Below are 21,094 nucleotides of genomic sequence, written 5' to 3' on the forward strand. Positions count from 1 at the left end.
CGTATGATCTTACAACCAGATCCATACTGATAGATCATTCTGCAAGCGAGATGTGTCTGGGCATACAGGTAACACAGGGATGGATTCATGCCAAGAAACACACAGAACTCTCTTACTTTTTGCAGAGCATCTGCCTGCTTTCATTCAATTAATGCAGATATATCTTACTGGGAGAAAGATTTTTCCTTCTCTCACCCTCTTCCACTCTGGACCATTCTTCTACTAGGCTGTGAAGTAAAACTGTATGATCTGAATGGCAAGAAACACCAAACTCCTTAGTCCTTACTTTGGAGAATAACCTCATACATGTCTTTTTTCTCCCCAGTTTTGTAGAGGGGATGATATTCTAGCAATGACTTTCCAATCCACTCCTTCAACTTGTCTCTTGGTGCATGCTAATTGTAAATGAAAATTAAGCCTCCTCAAGTGCTGTCTTCTGGAAGGAATTCATACACTGTGAGGATGCAGAATCAGTGAGAGACAAGTCTGTTCTGGTGTTCCCTTTTCGTCAATGACACACCACTTTGTTTATTCACAAAATAAGCCTTATGACCAGTCCTTCTATCCCTATGGCACTTGAGTCAAAAAGACCTTATAGGCCAGTTCTGGCCAGCCAGAAGGAATTCCAGGTGTGATATTTGCTTTAATTTCTGATCAGAAAGATACCAGAGCACTGGTGATTTCCACTGAGCATTATTTTGAATCCTGTAGCATTGAAACAAAAATATTTGATAATTGATCAATGCAAAACAAATGCAAACTGAAAGATTTAATTTCAAAGATGTTTTACTGTAAAGAGTTCCCCACAGAAGACCTAAACTTGTTACTGAAATGCTCAGGAACCATTTTGATCACGAGAAAATCACCTGTCCTGCAAATGATATGTAATCAGAAATGTTATTGCTCCATGCCGCTCACGACAAATCCCCACTTGCTCACCTTTGGTTAGTTAGGCTGTAAATTTCTCAAGCAAAAAGTTGCTTATAGTTAGATACAGCACAAAGAAAATAGACAGCACGTAGGAAATCAGTAACAGTCCTAGCTTTCATCCCTCTGGTAAGAAAGTGAGATGTGCTAAGACCATTCCTTGGTTCAGTTGATATCTTTAGTCTTTAGTGAGTTTATTTGTGTGGTGTTTGTTGAGAACCATATGTGTTAAAAGTCACACCCTGGCCTTTTCCCCATAGACAGAAGCAGTGGAAATCAAACGCAGACTGCTAGTTTGATATGCCCAAGTTACATGACAGTGAACTAACAGAGCGTGGGGTAGCTTCAGAAGGAGCTCACAGGAATCAGAGAAGTGGCACCTTTAACTCAATCAAAGGACAGTAGCACAGCAATGTGAAAAGAACTCCAAACATCACAGTGGTTGTGTCCTTTTAAAAGCTATGAAAAACTGCTGCAATTAGAACATTGCTCTGTTCACACAAGCAACTTCGGGTACCTTAAAGACATGATTTTTGAGAGGCATAAAGGTCAAAAAACAGGTGTTTTGAAGAGTCTAAACAGCATAAGCAAGAAACAAGCTGTTTAGAAGACTTATGTCCTGTTATCGCTCCCTTCAAAAGGGACTCCTGACATATCCAGCCTTGGCTGTTGGCATTGCTAGATCTTGGTTAAGAACATGATAGAATCATCAGAGTATTTATCAGTAGGGACAAAAGATGGAAATGTATTTGAACAAGGAAAAAGGGGTGTGTGTGTGGTGGAATGGAGAGCTGAGATTAATTTTAGAACTACCAAGCTGTAAGTTGCACAGTCACAACGCGGAGGCTGGAATGCACTTTTCCAGAGTTTGTAAAGATTCACTTAATTTCTATAGAAACTGAGCAGCAAACAAGTAATTTTCTCTGCGAATTGCTTCTATCACCTCTGTAATGCTCTGCAGGAAGAATGTATTTCCTTTGTGTCTTCTTAATCCCCTGTTATTTTCATGATAAATTTAATTAAGCTTTTCTAAGAGAACATTCTATGACAAATGAGCTGAGGTTTGTTTTCCTGTCAGTGATGACAGAAATAAACTGCTGAGCTATGTGGCAACTGGAATAACTTTTTTCTGTATGAGTATTCCAAATGATATTAAGCACTGCAGACATTCGCTTTCCCCAGCTGAATCAATACAACTGAGCTAAGATAAAGAGCTCTGCAGTATCTGAAGCACGGCTTCCAACCAGTCCTTTCCTCTTCTGGACGATGCCCACAGCTGCCGTTTCTGAAACACCTCAAAAGCAGATTACCTCTGTGGAAATCGGGTAAATGCAACCAGATTCAAATGCTTCCATTTCTATGGAAATGAATCCAGAAGAATAACCTACTCTGCTGTGAAATGGGCACTAAGATTCCTCCCTAGATTACAGCACAGCTGAACACTGCTTCCTTGCGATAGCTTTTGCTTTCTGTGCTGGCACTCTTTGCAAAATATTATGATTCCAGGGAGGCCTCTTTTGAGCATCCTCTTTGTTTTGCTTGGGACTGGTTACCAAGCAACACACGCTGCGTTATCAATGGTCCAATAAAAGATAACTTGAATGGGACACTTCTTAGTTTGTTTTTCTCTTCGCAAATTTTAAAGAGATTTATTCTAGGCTAATTCCTTGTTTCTAATATCCTGCTCATTTCACAGTCAGTTGACCCTACTGGACAAAATTTGTCAAATCACAAGGTTACCAGGGTCCAAATTTACACATATTATGTCTGAAGACAGATACTATAATGAATAGTTATGTTACCATGCAAAGGAGCTCAAAACAGGCTGTCTCATGTAAAAAGAGATATCCATGCTTCCCCTTGCCCCAGTTTTTCCATTTTAACCAAGTAAGAGCTGAGAACATCTGCCTTTGTTCCTGTCTGACAAGCAGCTGTGGAGGTACTGACACAAGTAAAGCCAGAAGCGTTGCAAAAGCTCAGCCTTCAGTGCTGAGTCCAGATTTCTGAAGACCCATGCAACCTGTTTCCTACATTTCAGCTACAGGATTTCCAGAGCTGAACATGAACACCAAAAATGAAAACCAAACCATCCTTAGGGAATAATTAAACCTTTAATGCCTGTCACTGATCAGCATTTATGAAAGGTTCTGGTGTCCTAAACCCTTCAGCTTCACTTTAAGAGGGAGAGGCAAGGAAAGATCACATATCATTAGCTGATTTAAAGGTTGAACATAAAAACCCCTACTGATACCCAAAGAAAAGTCCTCAATTTTCCATATGATATCAGCGTGTTTCCTGACTGCTTTTCTATTACTCTACTCATCTACCACACACACCATCACATGTAGGGATGCAGAGAGACAAATAACGAGGTGCATACATTTGGATAAGGCACAGGGAATTGAACCATGCTACTTTTAATTGTCATGTCTCTATAACTCACTGAAAGCAACAACTGTGATCAACACAGACAAGCTGGGAAACATGCACTGTGCACACCAGTAAGAAGTCAATCTTTCATGCCTCACTTCTCCCCTGGCCCCCATCAGGAGATTATGGGGAGTAAAGCAAACATAAGCCATTCCTGTCACAAATTTGAGCCCTTGAGATCACACATTTAAAACAAACAAACCCCAAACCACAAAACTCCTCCCAGCCCTTCCTTCAGTTACTGCTGAGGTGTTGGGTTGTTACTTGGGCTGTTGGATTTTCTTACTTAAGACACTGGTAGTAGAGGGAGACCAGTATTCCTGCTGCCAGTCACATCCATCACGTTGCAGGATTTCAAGCATCACTGCTAAGAAAAACATCTTCAAAGCGATACTGGAGTAAAAGTGTCACACCAAGGGAGAGCTACCTGTCTATGCCTCATACTTCTTTAATGTCATGCCTTTGACAGCTTCGCAACAGCTGAACAGCTTGGATCTCAGTCCAAGATTTCCAGGCTGTGTGAGTATGAGAAGTATGACACTTTAGTTAGAGGCAAAGCTTCCAATTTCCTACAAACACCCATCTCTTTGAAGCTAAGCATGAGGAGCGCCAGTTCTGCAGCCCATGGCTCACAGCAGTAGCTGCATGGGCTTGAGTCTTACCCTTCCCACTGCTGGTTCTAATGAGGCCTTTCCACCCCACACAGGAGGTACCAGCAGCAGCAGGTCGAGTTTAGGATCATCTTAGTCTTTAACACAAAGCAAAACAAGCCTCACATGCCAGTGTTTCTCTGTAACTTCTTCCTTCTCTCTTTCGCCCCTGAATCCAGGTATATGTTTTCTCCTTTTGCCAATCCAATACAGTTAGACTTCCACATCACAATGTAGCTTAGGTCTCAGAGCATTTTAAACCTGATGCTCTGCTCTATCCTGATCAAGCAGCTACCAGCTTTTCCTTGACAATAAGCATTTTTCAGGGGCCAAGCCTAGGAAAAGCCACTAAGCAGAACCTCCTCATACTAAATCAATTCTAGTTGCTGGCCACAGCTGAAAAGGAACTCCCTTTTGTAATCCATTTACCCTTGTTCACATGAGGTAAAGAGCCAGTACAACATTTCTGAATGGCTAAAGCACTCAAGATGACACTGGAATACCAGCAGACTAAACAAGAACAGTTACTGATGTTCAGTGAGAGGAGACACTCTTCAGCACAGTTATATTTCTTATCAGCCCAAACACAGCTACTCCTGCTTTAACTGCTGTCTGTTCAGACCTAGTAAGCCTATTTGTCTGGAGCCCACCATTCTCTCACTGCAGGAAGCAAATTACATGCATGCATCATTGCTTTGGCTTGCTTGTTGGGACCTGAAATTCACTACATGCATGAGTAGACTTCTATTTCTTCATCTACAAAGGATAAAAAGCAACACTTCCTAAAGCAATGACTCCCAGCTAATAATATCCATCAGGAAAGACACATCTTCCCCCCTGCAGAGCTCTGGATTATGTGCTTACAGCGCAGCCCCATTTCAGTTAGGATGATGAAAGAAAGGCACATTCTGAAAGCGCTTAGCAAATCATGGTAGGACTGTAACAGGCTGCACAAAAGTGCTACTTACTGGAACAAAAGAATCAAATCCATGAAGACTCTATGTTCTCCAGAAAAGTAGCCAAGCTCTAGAACATCTTCCTGATGAAGATCCAGAATTATTTCCCAGCACAGACATGTCTTAAACCTTGACCTGAAAATAGCCCATTCTTCTGTGTATCAACTGTTAAGCGATGACTTCTTTGGGACTAGAAACTCTCCCTTGCTCTCCAGCCAGCATACTGAGTGACCTATGCTACTACCTAACTTACTGCTGAGCAAATTCCCTGATTCTTCACCTGTAATAACCCCCCACAAATAGGACCAGATATAAAAATAGGATGCATTCCACACACATGTGCTACTCATCCACAGCAATATATACAGAAGCATATTTTCAGCAGGAAAAGACTGAATTTAAGGAATTTATTTCCACACACCTTTAGTGCTGTTTTCCAGGAAACCCCCATCTCACGGCAGAGACTACAGGAAAACTCTTCAGGATTAGCCTTTAAGCTAGTATCTACAGCTGACTTTTATAACCTCCACCCATCCATTTCCTTAGACTAATTGCCTGCCAATGTTCACAGCTGTTCACTGCTCTTAAAAAACCCCACAAAGTTAAACACCCCCAAAACAACCCAAAATCCAAACAAACCCCCAAAGAAACCTACAAAAACAAAACAAAAAACACACACAAAAAAAACCCAAACAACCCCCAACACCCCCCCCCCCCCCAAACAAAAATACAAAACCAAAACATAAACCAAACCCCCACATGGGTAGGAGGATTTGGGAAACTGCTTTTCGGAGTAGGAGCTGTTTCAAGCAGTCTATGGAGCTCCAGCAGCAGCATTTTGTGGTTAAGACTGGAGGTTATTGGTAGCCCTCATGGCAGGAAAAAGGATTCAGAACTGAATCTGCTTTTTGGATTATCTTTAGAGCCACCTTTCTAATGACAGCCTCAAGTGTTTAAAGTCTAAAGTGTGAACGTGGTCAGTAATAGGAATTCTTAGGAAAAAAGCTCTTGGCTCTTTTTCTCTGAAGGGATGGAGTGGAACTGTTCTGGAAATTCCATTCGTTTAAGTACATCCATTTAAATACACTCTACTTGTGTTTTTTCTTCCTTCCTTGTTTTATTTTATTTGTCTTTCAAAAACAAGGTGTCAGAAAACCTGACACGGTGCTGTACCATATGCTTAGTGTCTATTTCCAGCAGCAGGTGAGAATCTCATGATTGAATTCCCACCTGTGCCAAGGCCATTTTACACCAATTTGCTCTGTAGGAAAACATAGAATAAAAGCAATAAAATCTGTGGAAGACTTGTATGTATGGGTTGCTGTGCACAGTTTCAGCATTGCCCATGTGAAAAGGGAGTACATATAGCAATTTCCATCTCTGCACAGTATTAAAACAGGAAAGCATTGCCTAAAGCCATCATCACCAAGCAATGTTCTACAAGCTTGGTCAGATTCTGGAAAATAATTTGTCAGCTCATTTCTGCAGCCCCATTTTCTTTTATTCTTTTAGTGTTCATGCTCATAAACTTTCCATTAAAAAAAAAAAAAAAAGGAAAAATAAAAAAAAAAGAGGAAGGAAAAAAGTATTTTCCTGTAATCACCAGGTGACAAGATATGATAGTATAAATCACAGCAACTGATATTGGAAACCTCAAGTCACAAATGACAGACTTGATGAATCTACAAATCTGTCCTTCCTGAAACAAATCTGGGGCTTGAAATCTTAGCATCATTCGCTACAGTCCTATTCCCTGATTTATTCATCGAGTCCTTGCCTTGAAGCAGCGTAATGATGTTTTCTCTCTGATGTCTAATTGCCAACTGGAGGGCTGTACAGCCAGTGATATCTTCCACATCAAGCAGAGCACCAGACTTAATCAAGGTCTTTATAATGGCCATATTGCCCTTGAGAACAGCAAGGTGCAAGGGCGTCCAACCCACTTTGTTCTTAGCATTGACATCTGCCTTGCACTCCAGAAGATTGATGACAGTCAAAAAGGAGCCCCTCTGCACTGCAAAATGGAGGGGGGTCCACTCTGACTTCTCAGCAATGTTGGGGTCTGCCCCACATCTCAATAGCTCACAGACGACTGGCTCATCACTGTAGCGAGTGGCCAAGTGAAGTGGTGTCCAGTCCATGCTTCCTTTGGCATTCAGTTTGGCATGGCTATCCTTCAGCAGGTGGATGATTTCAATATGTCCTTTGAAAGAAGCCAGGTGCAGGGGAGTCCAGCCTTTGTCTGTCCTTAGCTCCACATTAGCTCCATATTTGATCAGTTTCTCACAGATGAGATACTTCCCCCTCACCACAGCCAGGTGCAGGGCACTGTAATGATTCTGATCCAGGCTGTTGACAGAGATCCCATTCTTCAGCAAATAATGGACTACCCTGAACTTCCCTCTCTCCACAGCAACGTGAAGCGGGGTTCTATGGTTCTTCTGCTTCTTCTCCAGGTCTGCTCCTTGACTGGCCAGCAGTTTCACCAAGCTGAAATGTCCAAAGCAAGCTGCCACATGGAGGGCAGTTTTGCCATCAGCCTCCTGGGTGTTGGAGTCAGCCTGGCGAGACAGCAGTACTCGGGCCACGTTCTCAAAGTTGTTCTGTGATGCCAAGTGCAGAGGGGTCCATCCATCGTGCTCTTGAGCATTTACCTGCGCCTGGTGGTCCAACAAGAGGCGTACAATTCTGTCGTCCCCATTCTGGGCAGCAAAGTGAAGAGGTGTCCACCCATCTTCATCAGGCATATTGATATCTGCACCATGCTCTATTAGAACTGAGCAGATCTCTGGCAACCTCTTCTGAACAGCCATAATGAGGGGGGTGTAGCCGCAGACCACCCGGCTGTTCACATTGGCTTTACAGCTCAGGAGAAACTTCACCTTTTCCACATTTCCCTGGATCACCATGAGGTGAAGTAGTGTGAGGCCATTTTCATCGACTCTACAGATTTCCTCAGACAGGATGTCCTCTGGGCTTTCAATCTCACTGTAAGAAGGTGGGATATGGACCTCCTGATTGTCAGTGTCTACGGGGAGGGGAAACAAAGTAGGAGGAAGAGAGTAAGACCAAGTGAAATAGCTTGGTGTGCACGCAGTGGGAGGGAGAGCATGTGAATCTTCATAGTATGAAATGAAACAAAAGTCATTTTAGAGATAGAGAATATGAAATGAGGCAAGATTGCTACATGCCATGTCTCAGAAAGCAGCGAGACATTTGGCTTCTCCCTCATGGGAACTATATCTGCTGTTTTCTGTATAGTTCATTTTCCTTATCTTAAAAAGAAAGGTAACTCGCATAGGAAACTTTCCTTAGTCACATCCTTATCACTGGAGAGTGATGAAATAGGCTTTACCTGCTTTATTTTTGAACTATAAAGGAAGTCTCCTACTTACCACCACTCCTGGTGTCTTGGGGGAAGGTGAATTCTTCTTTGTCACTCTCATTGCCATGAAGGAGAAAAGAAAAAGCCATAAACCAAAGTTGTTTGTTTGCATTCTTCCATGTTTGAACATAGTTCTTCTTTGCTCCTGCTCTAGAATTTTGTATTATCATTCCAAGGGTTTTATCCAATGCTGTTATCGCATCCAAAACTCAGCACAGCAAATCAAGACACTAACAGGAATGTGGGAGCCTGAAAATCATCACTGGATATCAATGAGATTTTCCTCTTACTCATTTGCTCCCAAACATACATATATTCTACATCCTCACTGCAGCATGTGCACACAGCATCATCCCAGCTAGTCATTTTCTTAGTTGCACAGAAACCACCCCACCTCCTACATCCTCTATACTCTGGCATCTTGTCTCTTGCTGACTATACAACTAGGCAAGACCTCAAAACAGCAGTAGTTTGCACCTGCCACTTCACTCTGTATGCAGCTGACTTCTAGGCACAATTACACTCTAGTAGCTGGGCTAAAATTGTTCCTATCTTGAAACCTGTTTTTTTTTCTTAACCAGAGAAACACAGAGGAGGACTCAGTGGCATTTTCTGAGTGGCACAGGGAAGCCTTCCTTACCTGCTGGTTTCCAGAGATGGCAGGCTTGTGGGACATCTTCCTAACAAGGCGCTCGTTCTCTGGATCTACTACAAGGCTTTGTATCAATGACAGCAGCATGTCTGTTTCTACAGGGATATCTACCAGAGCAGAAACACTGTTAATTGTGCAGACTACCCAGATATTCAGAACCCAGTCAATACCCAAGGCTGTGGAAGTCGTCCACATATCCTCCACATGGGGAGGAAAGAAAGAGGGGGAAAGAGGATGTGTTGACAGCAAATAGGTACCAAGCATTTCCAAGACCACAGGCAATTTAGCTGCCATAGAGTTATATGTGAGTTTATCCACCACATGTTAATCCATGCAGCTGAACCCTAGCTAACATGTATCACATCACCTACCTGTAAAGCTTGGCCTTTGCTTAGGGTCTTGGTCCCAACACCTCTTCATCAAGTCAACCATCTGCTGGCATTCCCCTGGCCAGTCATCACTGATGGGCTCTAGGCAGGGCCTCTTCCCTGCTGCAACCTTGACTATAATGGCCATCATATTTGCTCCTGTAAAAGAGCAATGTGCACTGGGCTTTTTCTCTGTGAAGATGGTTGTAATAAACATTTAATAAGTGCAGAGCATGTAAGAAGTGTTCATATTTACCTGCATAAGGTTTCTTCTGCATAAGTACCTCCCAAATGACAATTCCAAAGCTGCAGGCAATGAGAGGTCATGAGCAAAATAGCTCCCATATGTACACAAAGTTCACTTTTTGCTTTTGTCTTCCTGAGAAATGGGAAAACTAGGAAACTTCAGGATGGAAGAATTTCATCTCCACACCAAAAGGACATGAGCTTACAAACCATTACATACATCTCTGATGCCCCAGCAAAAGTGTTCGTGTAGCGAAGGAGTGATTTAGAGCATTTCCTGTGAAAGTCAGGCTCCTGAAGCCTTTTTTCCACTATACAGCATTGGGTGTTTGAGCTCTTGACTAAGGCAAGTTCATGTGTCCACAGAAACCCTCCTTTGTTTCTTGTCTTGGGTTACAGTGTAGTGTAGTGACTAAGGAGCTGATGGATTTCTGGATATACATAGATACGTGTAAGTGGGCTGCAAAATACTTTGGCCCAAATGAAAAAAGTAAACTTGAAATCTTTTCTGCACCTGTTACTGACCAAAATGAAGCTGAATACCAAAGTGGACAAGCAATATCACTCGTTTTAAAAGCAAAAGTAATCTGAGCAGCCACTGCTGTTTGTTCTGTGCTCCAATCTTACTGCTTTCCTATAGAAACTTCTACAACCTAACAAGGTATGATGATTTCATTCCTCCTCACTCTCCACTACTGAGGCTGGAGTGCCACATGGCACTCCCAGTGTGTTCCCCACCAAGGACATGATGCAAAGCAGAGAGCCAAGACATGAGGAAACAAATTGAGGCAATGTGCCAGTCCCTCTTGCTCTGTGTAAGAGTCAGGTGCCAACCCTGGGTGACCTCTGAACAGCGAGGCAGCCCTTACCTGTATACATCATATTTGATTCCTGGCGGCTTGCTGTTCTGGAGGAACATTTCAGGGGGGATGTAGCTCAAAGTGCCTCTCAAAGCAGAGCTTTCAATATATTGCATTCGGCTCGACTGCTCCATCCATTTTGATAGCCCAAAGTCTGAGATCTGCAAGCAGATAAAAAATGAGAGCCTTCCCTCTAATGCTCACAATCCCACATTCCTTGTATTTGCTGAGGTATACCTCCATTCTTTGTGATCAGGGATTTGAGGAGCTACCTAGCAGCTGAAACACTAAACCCTTATAAAACTGGAGTTAGTCCTTTCCTCTGAGGGCAGCAGATCAGCATTTCCTCCTCAGTTGAAGCCTTAAGTTCCCAGTTCTGGTACAGGCTGTCTGTATGGTCTTGAGAATACTATGTAATTTGTTTACCAGCTACTTCTTATAAGCCCCACTGGTCAATCTTTCATTGAGCGTTCCTGAAGAACCTAACTTAGTAAGATTCTGAACTCATTTGTCAAAAATAACCTTTCTATTATTTGAGAGATAACCTGTCCCTACAAACACAGCATTAAGGTCATACCTTGACGTGCATATTCCCATCTAGGAGAATGTTCCCTGGTTTTAGATCTAAGTGCAGCAAAGGAGGTGTCATGCTATGCAGGAAATTCATAGCCAAGCCCATCTCATGAATAACCCGGAATTTGAGCTGCCACGACATTTTGTGAGTGGGAAGAATCTTCTCCAAGGACCCTCTTGCCATGTATTCCATCACTATCCCTAAGGGGCTCTTGCAGACCCCATAGATAGTGACAATGTGCTGGAATTTGATCTTCTCCATCTTTGTTGCCTCTTCCATTAGACAGTTCATACTGGTCCTGGAAAAGTAAAAAATAGGTTTAAAAAAGTGGTACTAAGAAATGGTATCAGTGCATTCACTGGCTAAGTTGCTGTACAGTAGCGTATGATATCTAGCCTTTCCAAGCAACCCTGCCTACCTCAAAAAGGTTCATTCCTATTTTCCCCTTGAATTGGTGATTATGCAATCACATGATGATCTTCTGCAGACCAAAATCTAACATAAAAGGGTGTTATGACTTTTCAGAACGAGCCAAGGATTGCTGGAGCAACTTCATTCACCAGGCTCCTAGAGAAAGAGATCAAAACTTCCATCTCAGTCCAGCTCCTGGAAGACCTTCAGTGATCACAGAAAGCCTTGTCCGCTGCAGTGAAATTCCCAAGTGATGCTTCCCTGAAAGCACGATGTCAGGAGCAGGCAGAGCACAGTGAGCCGTGCCTTTTCCATACACCACATGTCCACAGGGTAGCCGCAGTTATAGCCTGCACACTACTTGCAGGCAGCCAGGATCCAATGAGCTTGAGTATATAGAGGCTTGCACAGCCAGAGGGCATGCCCTGGCCATTCCTATTCCTATGCCTCCACCTGCAGCTTTCCTTCTGTGAGCATGGTCAGTCTGGTCCCAGAGGGATTCTAGACGTGTTTGTCCATCGTTGCCAGCCTTGGCAGACTTGCTTCGCTAAATCTTTACATTTCCCAACCTGCTGAACAAGTTGCAGTGCCCAGAGCGTGCTGACAGCAGCCAAGCAGTAAAGTGCCAAAACTTCATTCAAAAAGCACACCATGGGAATGCATCTGAGCCTGCAACAACATTACACCAGGCTCCTAATAGCTTTAAACATAGTTCAGTTAAGCAAATCCTTCTGCCAGACTTCCTCTAGCAGGCTCCCCACGGTAAGATGTATACCTCTGTAGTGAGGAAGCTCAGGTATTGTTTTTCCCACTGTGGGAGAAGGGTTTAACACAAGAGACAGTTGCAACTTCCCCAGCCCAGGAAAAGGGTGAGCGTGGAGAAAGAAGTACCAAGACACATCGCTTCTACAAGCCCACAGACAGGAGTGCTAGGGACTTTTAAAAGCTCCTCTGAAACATTTTCCCCCTTTGCCCCCCCCCTTCCCAGACAACTGTGTTTCTGTGCCTTGTTTTGTTTTCCAAACCACTGAGTGGCCTGGAAGCTTTCAGTTTTGATTCTGGGGCTTGTACTTAGTGCTGACAGAGAAACCAGAACCTTGTTGTAATGCACATGAGACAGCTCAAGACAGATTCATACTCCATGCACTCAAAGATGCTCTCTGTGGGTACATGTGCATTGGGCAAACTGCACACTGAGGGTCTGCCTCTCGCAAATGTGGAAACCTTCTAAAGCCAGTAGAAACAGGCACTGAGAAATATCCACCCAGGTGCACCTGACAACAGGACCAATGCTGGCCCTTTGTACAAGTAAAGAAGGATATGGATAGATGAGAGGCAGAGCAAAAAGTAAACTGAAGGTGCAGGTGCACCACCAGGAGAAAGAACATGTCTGGAGGTAAGGCAGCTAAGGGAGCTCACCAAACCCAGCTGGAAATTCTCTGTCCCTCAGCTTTAGAACTTGTTATTTTTATGACTAATTTAGCTTGCTAGATGCCCATTAGTCCCTATGTCCAGCGAAAGCTTCAAATAAGTTATCAGGCTGCTTTTACCCACATGCCCATGTTAAATTTAAAATGCTGACTTCAGCCTCCAGATTTCAACACTAATTGCTCTGAATTAGTGCTCCTTTCCCACTTGCACATGCACTTACACATGTAAGAGAAAGACAAATAAATCACTAGATCACCAGTGGTTTTTCCACTCCCTTTGGCCACCATAAGTTTGACTTCCCAGGGAGAAGCAGCCATGTGAAGATTCCCTTCAAAGCTTTAGCACCAAAACACCGTATATGGCTCTAACAGACAGTTTGAGCTGCTGAGCTAGAAGAGACATCACAGTTACCTTTCCACGCTGGAGTCCTGCAGCAGGTACGGAGAGCATTTCAGTGCATAAACTGTTCTCCACTTCTTGTGCTTGACTTGGTACACGTGGCCAAAGCCTCCGCTGGCCACTTTAACCCAGTCTTCTTCAAAATCCGCCTTGTTAAAGACAGTTAAGCTGCCCAGTTGCCGGTCTTTCTCTGGAGTCATGACAGAAAAGGCAGCCTGGCTGTCTGCCTCCTGCTAAGCAGGATCAGAGAAGAATAAAGGAGCTCTTCCTCCTTCTGACTTGCAGAGGGAGGTAGGGAGTTACCTGAGATGAGCCATGTTACCTACTACCAAGAGGCGGATCCTAAGAGTAGCTCCAATTTGGTATGCAGAGGAGATCCTTTGCTTAGTTCCAGGCACTCAGCCAGGCTGCTGTGCAGAGCATGGCCAGCCTGGGTGTAAGTCTAGGTTTCCATAAGGCTACCCTTCTCCCTCCGACTGAGCACTGCATGGGCAAATGCTGAAAGAGAGCAAGGTGGGAAATGGTGCAGTGCAATTTACCATGATGGATGGGATTAGATGGGATTTAGATGGGATCCCTCGCCCGAGGTGTCAGTATACACTGGGTGAAAGCAAGGAAGACTGATACCTAAAGGGAAGGAAGGTCTTACAGAGAGAGAGAAATCCACGAGTCTCCTGTGCAGCACCACACAGGTGACCTGGATGAAAAAGAAAAGTGGAAAAAACTCCAGAAAGAGCAGCTAAGTCCCCAGAATTGCATGTGGGGAATGAACATCAGGAAATAGAACAAAGATGGGGAGTCAGAGTGGTTACCTCAGGAATAAATTGTGCATCAATGCCCCGAAGGAGGATTTGAATAAACAACAGTGTACTGAAGAGCAGGTCTAAGCAGTTTAACCGTGTGACTGCTAGCAACAGCAAGCGTGCTTTGAGTTCCTTTATGCCTTCACTCCCCAGCTGTAAAAAAACATAGTTTAATGATATAGGGATGCTGGGATGGACTCTTCATTAGGGACTGTAGTGATAGGAAAAGGGGTATTGGATTAAAATTTAAACAGGGGAAGTTTAGATTGGATATAAGGAGGAAATTCTTTCCTGTTAGGGCGGTGAGGCACTGGAATGGGTTGCCCAGGGAGGTTGTGAATGCTCCATCCGTGGCAGTGTTCAAGGCCAGGTTGGACGAGGCCTTGGGTGGTATGGTTTAGAGCAAGGTGTCCCTGCCCATGGCAGGGGGGTTGGAACTTGACGATCTTAAGGTCTTTTCCAACCCTAACTATTCTATGATTCTATGATACTCGTCTGGGTCTTGTGCGTGTACATCTTTAATGCCTCAGCACAGAAACTAGCTCTGTAGGTAAGTCAAAGCCAACTACAACGTGGTGCTGAATTCGTTAGCACTGCTGCAATACAAGTAATAACAATTCGTGTTTCTGAAGGGCGCTTGCCGTTGAGCCTGGACGTGGAATTTTAGCAGTGTACGAGATCTGAAGGGGTTCCCGGAGGAGGACTGATGCAGGAGGCACTGCGAGCCGCCTCTGCCTTGCCTTACACGGGCGGCGCTGCCCATCCCCGCACCGGCCACAGGAGGAAACAGCGCCCGAGGATCCCGCCCCCCCGCAAGGGGGCGCAAGAGCTCGGAGGCCACGCGGCGGAGGGAGGGGGGGGGGGGCACGAGGCTGGCACGCGAAGCGGAGGGGGGGGGCACGAGCCGACCGCGTGCTGCAGCCCTCGAGGTCCCCGCCCGCCCGCGCGAGGGGGGGGGGGGGTTATCACGAGGCAATTGCCTATAACGGGGGCACGCGCCGGGCTCGTGCCCCTCGCCTCAGGGGCGGGAAGAGCGCGCGCGTGAGGCGTTACCTCAGGAGTCTGAGGGGGGCGTCCGAGGCAGACGGCAGCGGGACCCGGCGGGGGACGGGACGGGACGGGACGGGAGCCGGTGCCGCCGGGGAAAGGGCTGCGATCACTTCGGGACGGGAGGGAATCGGTGCCGTCGCCTTGGTGGGGAAAGGTTTGTAATTGCTTCAGGATGGATGGGAGCCGGTGCCGTCGTCTGGGTGGGGAAGGGTTTGTAAGTGCCTCAAGCCGGGAGGGAATCGGTGCTGTCACCTTGGTGGGGAAGGGTCTTCAATGGACTCGGGCTGGGGGGGGGGGGGATCGCTGCTGTCTCCTTGAAGGGGGGGAGCTCAGTAATTGCCTCAGGGAGGGGGAGAGTCTGTGCCTTCGGGGAAGGGTTTGTAATTGCCTCGGGATGGGAGGGAGCCGGCACCGTCGCTTGGTGGGGAAGGGTCTGTAACTGCCTCAGAACGGATGGGATTCGGCGCCGTCGTTTGGTGGGGAAGGGTCCGTAATTGCCTCAGGGCGGGGGGTCTCTGTGCCTTCGGGGAAGGGTCGGTAATTGCGTCGGGGCGGGAAGGGGTCGGCGCCGTCGCCTTGCTGGGGAAGGGTCCGTAATTGCCTCAGGGAGGGGGGGCGTCTGTGCTTTCGGGGAAGAGATCGTAATCGCTTGGGGAGGGCGGGAGGGAATCGGTGCCGTCGAGGAAGGGTCCGTAATTGCCTCAGGGCGGGAGGGAGCCAGTGCCGTCGCCCTAGCGGAGAAGGGTCCGTACTTGCCTCAGGGCGGGGGGGAGTCTGTGCCTTCGGGGAAGGGTCGGTAATTGCGTCGGGGCGGGAAGGGGTCGGTGCCGTCGCCTTGGTGGGGAAGGGTCCGTAATTGCCTCAGGCCGGGTGGGAGGCGGTGCCGTCAGGGAAGGGTCCGTGTCCGCCGCGGGGCGGGCTGGCGGGGGTCGGTCACCGCCGTCGGGGGCCTGCGAGCGCCGCTGGCCGGGCTGGGCTCTGCGCCTTCCCGGGAGGCGCGGGCAGGCATCGCCGCAGGGGGTGCAGCAGGACCACGGAGGATCCAGTCTCCGCCTGGAGCGGCCCGGAGCAGCAGAGCGTCCTTCGCCCTCGTCCCTGCAGGGAGCCCCGGAGCACCCATCCCGTGAGAGGAGCTGATGGGTGAGCAGTTACTTGGTGGGGGGGGGGGGGGGCAGAGGGAAGGGGGGTCGGGAGTAGGTGCGGGAGGACGGCGGGGCCGGTGGTCCTGGGGACAGCTCCCACGGGGGCCGGGCGGGGCTGTGGGGAGCTCCCGCTCCCTTTAGTCCCTGACCGTGCCCTCTTGCCTTCGCACCGGCCTGCGGAGCACACAGAGGAGGCGTCCGTCGTGAGGCGCAGCGAGGCAAGAGCGAGCGGGGGAAGCCCAGGACGCCGAAGAGGAGCGGAGCGGGGGAAGCAGGAGAGGCTGAAGAGGAGGAAAGAGGCACTCTGGGCACAGGGACCTCCCTATCACTGGGGCTGGGGTCACACAAGGGCGTCACTGGCACCTTTGGGGTGCCCTCCCTGTAACCAGGGTTGGGGTCTTTGCTTTTGCCATGTTGCTCCATGAGTGGGTAGCCTTTCCGGGGAGAGGGGCAACCTTGTAAGCAGGGCGAGAGCCACCGTCTCCACGGCCTGGGGTGGGGGGAAGTGGAGCTCCTGAATATGGGGCGTTATGCTGCAGCCAGGATGGCCAGCCTGTAACCCGGGCTCTGTGGGGTTTGTTGGGAGTGCTGAGCTGAGGGGGAGACCGCCCTGTAAGAAGGGCTGTGGGTGGCCCCTGCGCTGGGCAGGAAGTGTTGGGAGGGACCCCCAGAGACATCAAATGGGTGTCTCTGGCCCTGGCCTTTCAGAGGCGTGGGGCTGAGATATGTGGTTGGGCATGCCCTGCCCTCGGTCTCTTTCTCTCTGCTCTCAGCACCTGGGGCAGTTTAGGAGGGAGGACACTACTGGGGAAGGTGGGAGGCTGGGATGAAACTGTCTGGGAGCTTCCTCTGAGGTTGATGTCCCTCACTCCCCCGGGCGGTGGACCTGGTTTTTGAGTGAGCCCTCACTTCCTTGGCAGCCGCTCCTGGACAAGAAGAACATTGTGTGGAACGGTGCCAGTGAGCACCACGGGTGAGCTAGACGAGGGGCGGCGGGCTGAACACAAGAGCAGTGCCAACACCTTTAAGTGGTGGTGCACTGGGTGATCTCCCTGTAAACATGGCTGGAGTCTTTGGCCTTTTGCCACGATGCCCCACAGTTTGGCTGCCCAGAGAGCGTGGCAACCCTGTAAGGAGGGTGAGAGCCACCGTCCCCACACCCGAGGGGGAAATGGAGCTCTCTGGACCCCCAGGCCACCCTGTAAGCAGGGGCGGGCCATTTCCCTGCCCCACTCCTCTGCCCCAGCAGCCTTCTGCCTGCTGGTGGCCTACCCAGCGTGACCCCCTGTTGTCAGGGTGTGTCACTGCGTTTTCCCCTTGGCGTGTTGAAGCTCTCTGGCTTCCACGCATCCTGGGGCATAGTCTGAGCTCCCCTCTCCTGTTTGCGAGTAGGGTGACTCCCCAGACATTGGCTGCATGGAGCCCATGCTCTCTTTGTGGAACTTCTGTTTTTCCCTGTTTGTGTCTGTGGTTGAGTGTGTGTCTTTGTCTCTGTGTGTGTGTGTGCAGGAGAATGAGCTTGTTTAGGCCCTTGTTAAAATAACTGCAGCGTACTTAGCCTGAACTTCCCAGGAGAGCCGGGCTCTGTGCAGTAACAGGGGGGTCCCCTCTGAGTCCGCGAGCAGAGGGACGGTTTGAGCTCGCCCCTTCTTTCCACGGACGGCGCCAAGCCACTTAGTCGTGGTGCAGGCAATGCGACCTGCCTGTAGTCAGGACGTGGGTCTCTGCCTGCGTGGCTGCCTGTCCTGCTGGTGATGTGCCAGCGTGACCCCCTGTTGTCAGGGCGTGTCGCAGCATTTGCCCCTTGGCGTGTTGAAGCTCTCCGGCTTCCACGCACAGCCACAATAATCTGTGGAGCCCTATGTCCCCTAGAGCAGCCCCAGCTCGCTTTAAGCAGGGCTTGGGAGGCTGCCTTAGCCCATATGAACGAGCCCTCCCTCACCCTTTAGAGGGCACAGGCCCACCTTTGGCTCGGGTGACCTCCCCCTGGTTGGGGTCGAGGTTTTGTACTGGGCTCCCAGAAGTACAAGATGATGATGATGATGATGATGATGTGCTGCAGCCAGGACTGCCCGCCCGTAGCTCGGGCGCAGGTCGGAGCCTCAGGCTCCGTGGGGCTTGTTGGGAGCGCTGAGGTGAGGGGAGCCACCCTGTAAGGAGGGCTGTGAGTATCCCCTGCTCCCAGTGGGAGTGCTGGGAGGGCCCCCCTGTAAGCAGGCGGGTGTCCCTGGCCCCAGCCTTGCAGGGGCAACAATTCGGAAGATGTGTCTTATGGCAGAACTGAAATGGCTTCTAAAACTCCAGGGAACGGCACTGAGCCAAGTACCTCCCCCAGACCCATAAAGACCCTCCCAAAAGCACTAAGGATGCTGTAGTATGACTGCAGCCCCGGTGACAGGGACGTCCCTTTGCCCGGAGTGCCTTTCTCTGGGCCCTTCTTCATCCCGCTGCTTCTCCTCTGGCTTGCTCTTTCCTTGGAGTTCCACACGTGAGGGATGCCTCCGTTTAACCTTCTCCTCCGGGGGCTGCTGCCAAGGAACCGGGGAGCCTTCGCCAACTCCTCCGCCCGGTGGACCGGGGGGCGACCGCCCCGGAGGAACATCCCTGCTTTTATTTGTCCAGCGTCCTGGGACTGAGAGCAGAGACCGAGCGGGCCAGGGCACGGCGAGGCGGGTGGGATGGGCGCAGGTTGAGGGTGGCCAGCGGCGCTTGCCCGCCTCGGCCACCACCCCGTTTGCAACCAGCTGCTCGGCGTTAAAGCGACAGCTTCTCCCCAGGGGGAGGGACCCACCTCAGGGGGTTCTGCCCAAGCCCCCAAACCCTCCCGGGAAATGCCCTTGCCAGAGCTTACAGCGATTCCGCTGCCCCTAGGGCAGGAACTGCCCCGCACTCTCCAGAGCGCGCAGCTGGCAGCCTGTGTGGGGTGACCGCCCCGCTAGCGGGGTGCGGGTCAGGGTGTACCTGAACGGGAGAGAGGGAGCCCCAGGGGACCTCGGGGACCAGGGCCGCCCCCTCCAGCCGCTGTATTGCACGCCCGGCAGCGCGTGCCCAGGGTGCCGCCTCCGAGCGCGCCCCCAGCGCCGGCGGAGTCCCGGAACCCAGCTCCGGTGAGAAAAGGCGAGTGCCGAGGTGTTGGGGGGGCGGCTGGGGAGTGTGGTGGGGAGTGTGTGCTACGGGGCCGGGCCGGCGGAGCAGCGGGGACCGCTCGGCCCTGACCGCGTCCTCCGGCCCCTGCAGAGGCTGCCGGCGGAGGAGAACGAGGAGGAGTCCGACGGGTGTGGAAGGAGCCGCGAGGAGAGACCGAGAAGAGGAGCGGAGTGGAGGGGCAACGCGGGGAGGAGGGGCGAGGGGAGAGCGCTCCTGAGCAGGGACCTCCCTGGCCAAGGGGCTGCTGACCCCTGGAGCATCCTGGTCCTTTGGGGATGATACCCGTGCCTCTGGAGCAGGTCCCTGTCCCTCCCCTGTGTCCTACAACAGCTTCTGTCGCTGTCCTTTTCCAGCTATTCAGTGCCCCGGGTATCCAATAAAGCACTTTCTCCACCCGTCTCTTGTCTATTTGGTTACTTTCCTGCCCAAGTCTGCTTTAAGGGGTGCAGCACAATTCCAGCGCGCACGCAATTGTAACCCTCAGCAGCCACTGGTATTTTTTCTGTGTATTGGTCCCAGCTGGTTGCAAGGGGAAGCTCTGGGGTATCCAGTGGTGGTTTCCCGAGACAAGTGGGGTGGTGTTGCTGTCGGAGTGGTTTATGCTGATTCACAGAGCAAGGGGTGGAAATGTGCAAGCTGATACAGGCAGAGTTGGGGGTACAAGGGGTGTGCAATCGGAGTGAATGGTGCACAGAGCAAATTGGGGCAGGGTTTCTGAGTGCGGGCAAGGCCTCAGCCCTTGCTGACCACCTCAACCTGCATCATTGTGCATTTTGAGGCTGGGGAGGGCCATCGATGATGGCAGCGTTGCCATTTGCTTCAGCAAAGCTTGTGCCACACCGTGCTTGCCCTCGGCTCCAAAGGTGGGTGGCGCTTTGCAGGTGAGTACCAGCAAGTGGGAGTGGAGGTGACAGGAGGGTGGTGCCTGGGCCAGGGGCAGCTTCACACTTGGTGGGCAATTCTTAGTGAGCACCTGTGCACAAGGTGAGCCCTGGAAACTCGTGGTGTGGATGCTCGGTCCCCATGGGAGGATGGCAAGGTCTGGATTGCCCTGTGCAGCCCAGTTTCAGACTTAGGAATAAACACCTTTTTGCATTCTTAACTCTCTTCCACTACGTGGATTTTACTAACAGGCAGTTAGAGGAAACTTGCTTCCACTGAAAGCAAGAAAATAGTGAGTAAAGCAAAAGGATAAAAGAACTCAGCTCCTTAAGCTGTAAAGATGAGCAGCTGGATTTTCATCCACATGTCCAGTTAGTCCACATAGGGTTTATAATTTTTCCTAATGGTCCACTCTCCTTCATGGCATGGCTCTAGTCCACAGTGCTTTATTTTATATGGCTGTCCTGCACCCTGTCTGTTTTCCCACTTCTATGAACAGACTGCTGGTGATGACACATACTGCATTTTAAGCTCTGTTCTCCCTTATAGCTGGACCACTACTACAATTATTTCTCTGCACTTGATGGACTTACTTATAGAATCATAGAATCAACTAGGTTGGAAAAGACCTTTAAGATCGTAATGATCTTAAACCATGTGATCCAACCATTGCCCCATGACTCCCAAGACCACCAGTAAAGCATATCACTGAGGGCCTCACCTACACTGTTTCTGAGCACTTCCAGGGATGATTCCAGAAGGAAAGGAAGGAGAGACATGC

The 21,094-nt window shown here is 49.3% G+C and overlaps 1 protein-coding gene and 1 long non-coding RNA gene across 2 annotated transcripts in view; both read right to left on the reverse strand.

Moving 5' to 3' along the window:
• The window catches only part of LOC133220345 (uncharacterized), a 50,714-nt gene extending 45,306 nt beyond the window's left edge, over positions 1-5,408 (reverse strand). Inside the window, exon 1 of the long non-coding RNA XR_009727692.1 lies at positions 5,385-5,408. This is a non-coding gene — a long non-coding RNA (uncharacterized LOC133220345). The remainder of the gene's footprint in view (positions 1-5,384) is intronic.
• A 605-nt stretch (positions 5,409-6,013) lies between these two features.
• On the reverse strand, positions 6,014-13,757 carry ANKK1 (ankyrin repeat and kinase domain containing 1). The gene is made up of 8 exons (XM_061368209.1): positions 13,302-13,757; positions 11,052-11,346; positions 10,484-10,635; positions 9,625-9,674; positions 9,372-9,527; positions 8,989-9,107; positions 8,359-8,404; positions 6,014-7,991 (listed from the first exon to the last, which is right to left on the reverse strand). The coding sequence occupies exons 1-8, from the start codon at positions 13,487-13,489 to the stop codon at positions 6,646-6,648; spliced, it is 2,352 nt and encodes a 783-aa protein (XP_061224193.1). The 5' UTR covers positions 13,490-13,757; the 3' UTR covers positions 6,014-6,645.
• Positions 13,758-21,094: the final 7,337 nt, after the last annotated feature.

Source organism: Neopsephotus bourkii, unplaced genomic scaffold (genome assembly GCF_033783945.1).
Source record: "Neopsephotus bourkii isolate Nb327-2 ecotype Australia unplaced genomic scaffold, CSIRO-AGI_Nbou_v1 NB_1433, whole genome shotgun sequence".
Classification (NCBI taxonomy): domain Eukaryota; kingdom Metazoa; phylum Chordata; class Aves; order Psittaciformes; family Psittacidae; genus Neopsephotus; species Neopsephotus bourkii.

What these genes read in the sequence shown, in the direction of transcription:
- ANKK1 (XM_061368209.1), bottom strand. Translation starts at nt 13,489, where the DNA reads ATGACTCCAGAGAAAGACCGGCAACTGGGCAGCTTAACTGTCTTTAAC. An exon ending in GCAAAGGCCAAGCTTTACAG is followed by an intron (nt 9,108 to 9,371) that starts GTAGGTGATGTG and finishes CTGCTCTGGTAG; the next exon opens with ATATCCCTGTAGAAACAGAC. An exon ending in CCATCTCTGGAAACCAGCAG is followed by an intron (nt 8,405 to 8,988) that starts GTAAGGAAGGCT and finishes CATGGCAATGAG; the next exon opens with AGTGACAAAGAAGAATTCAC.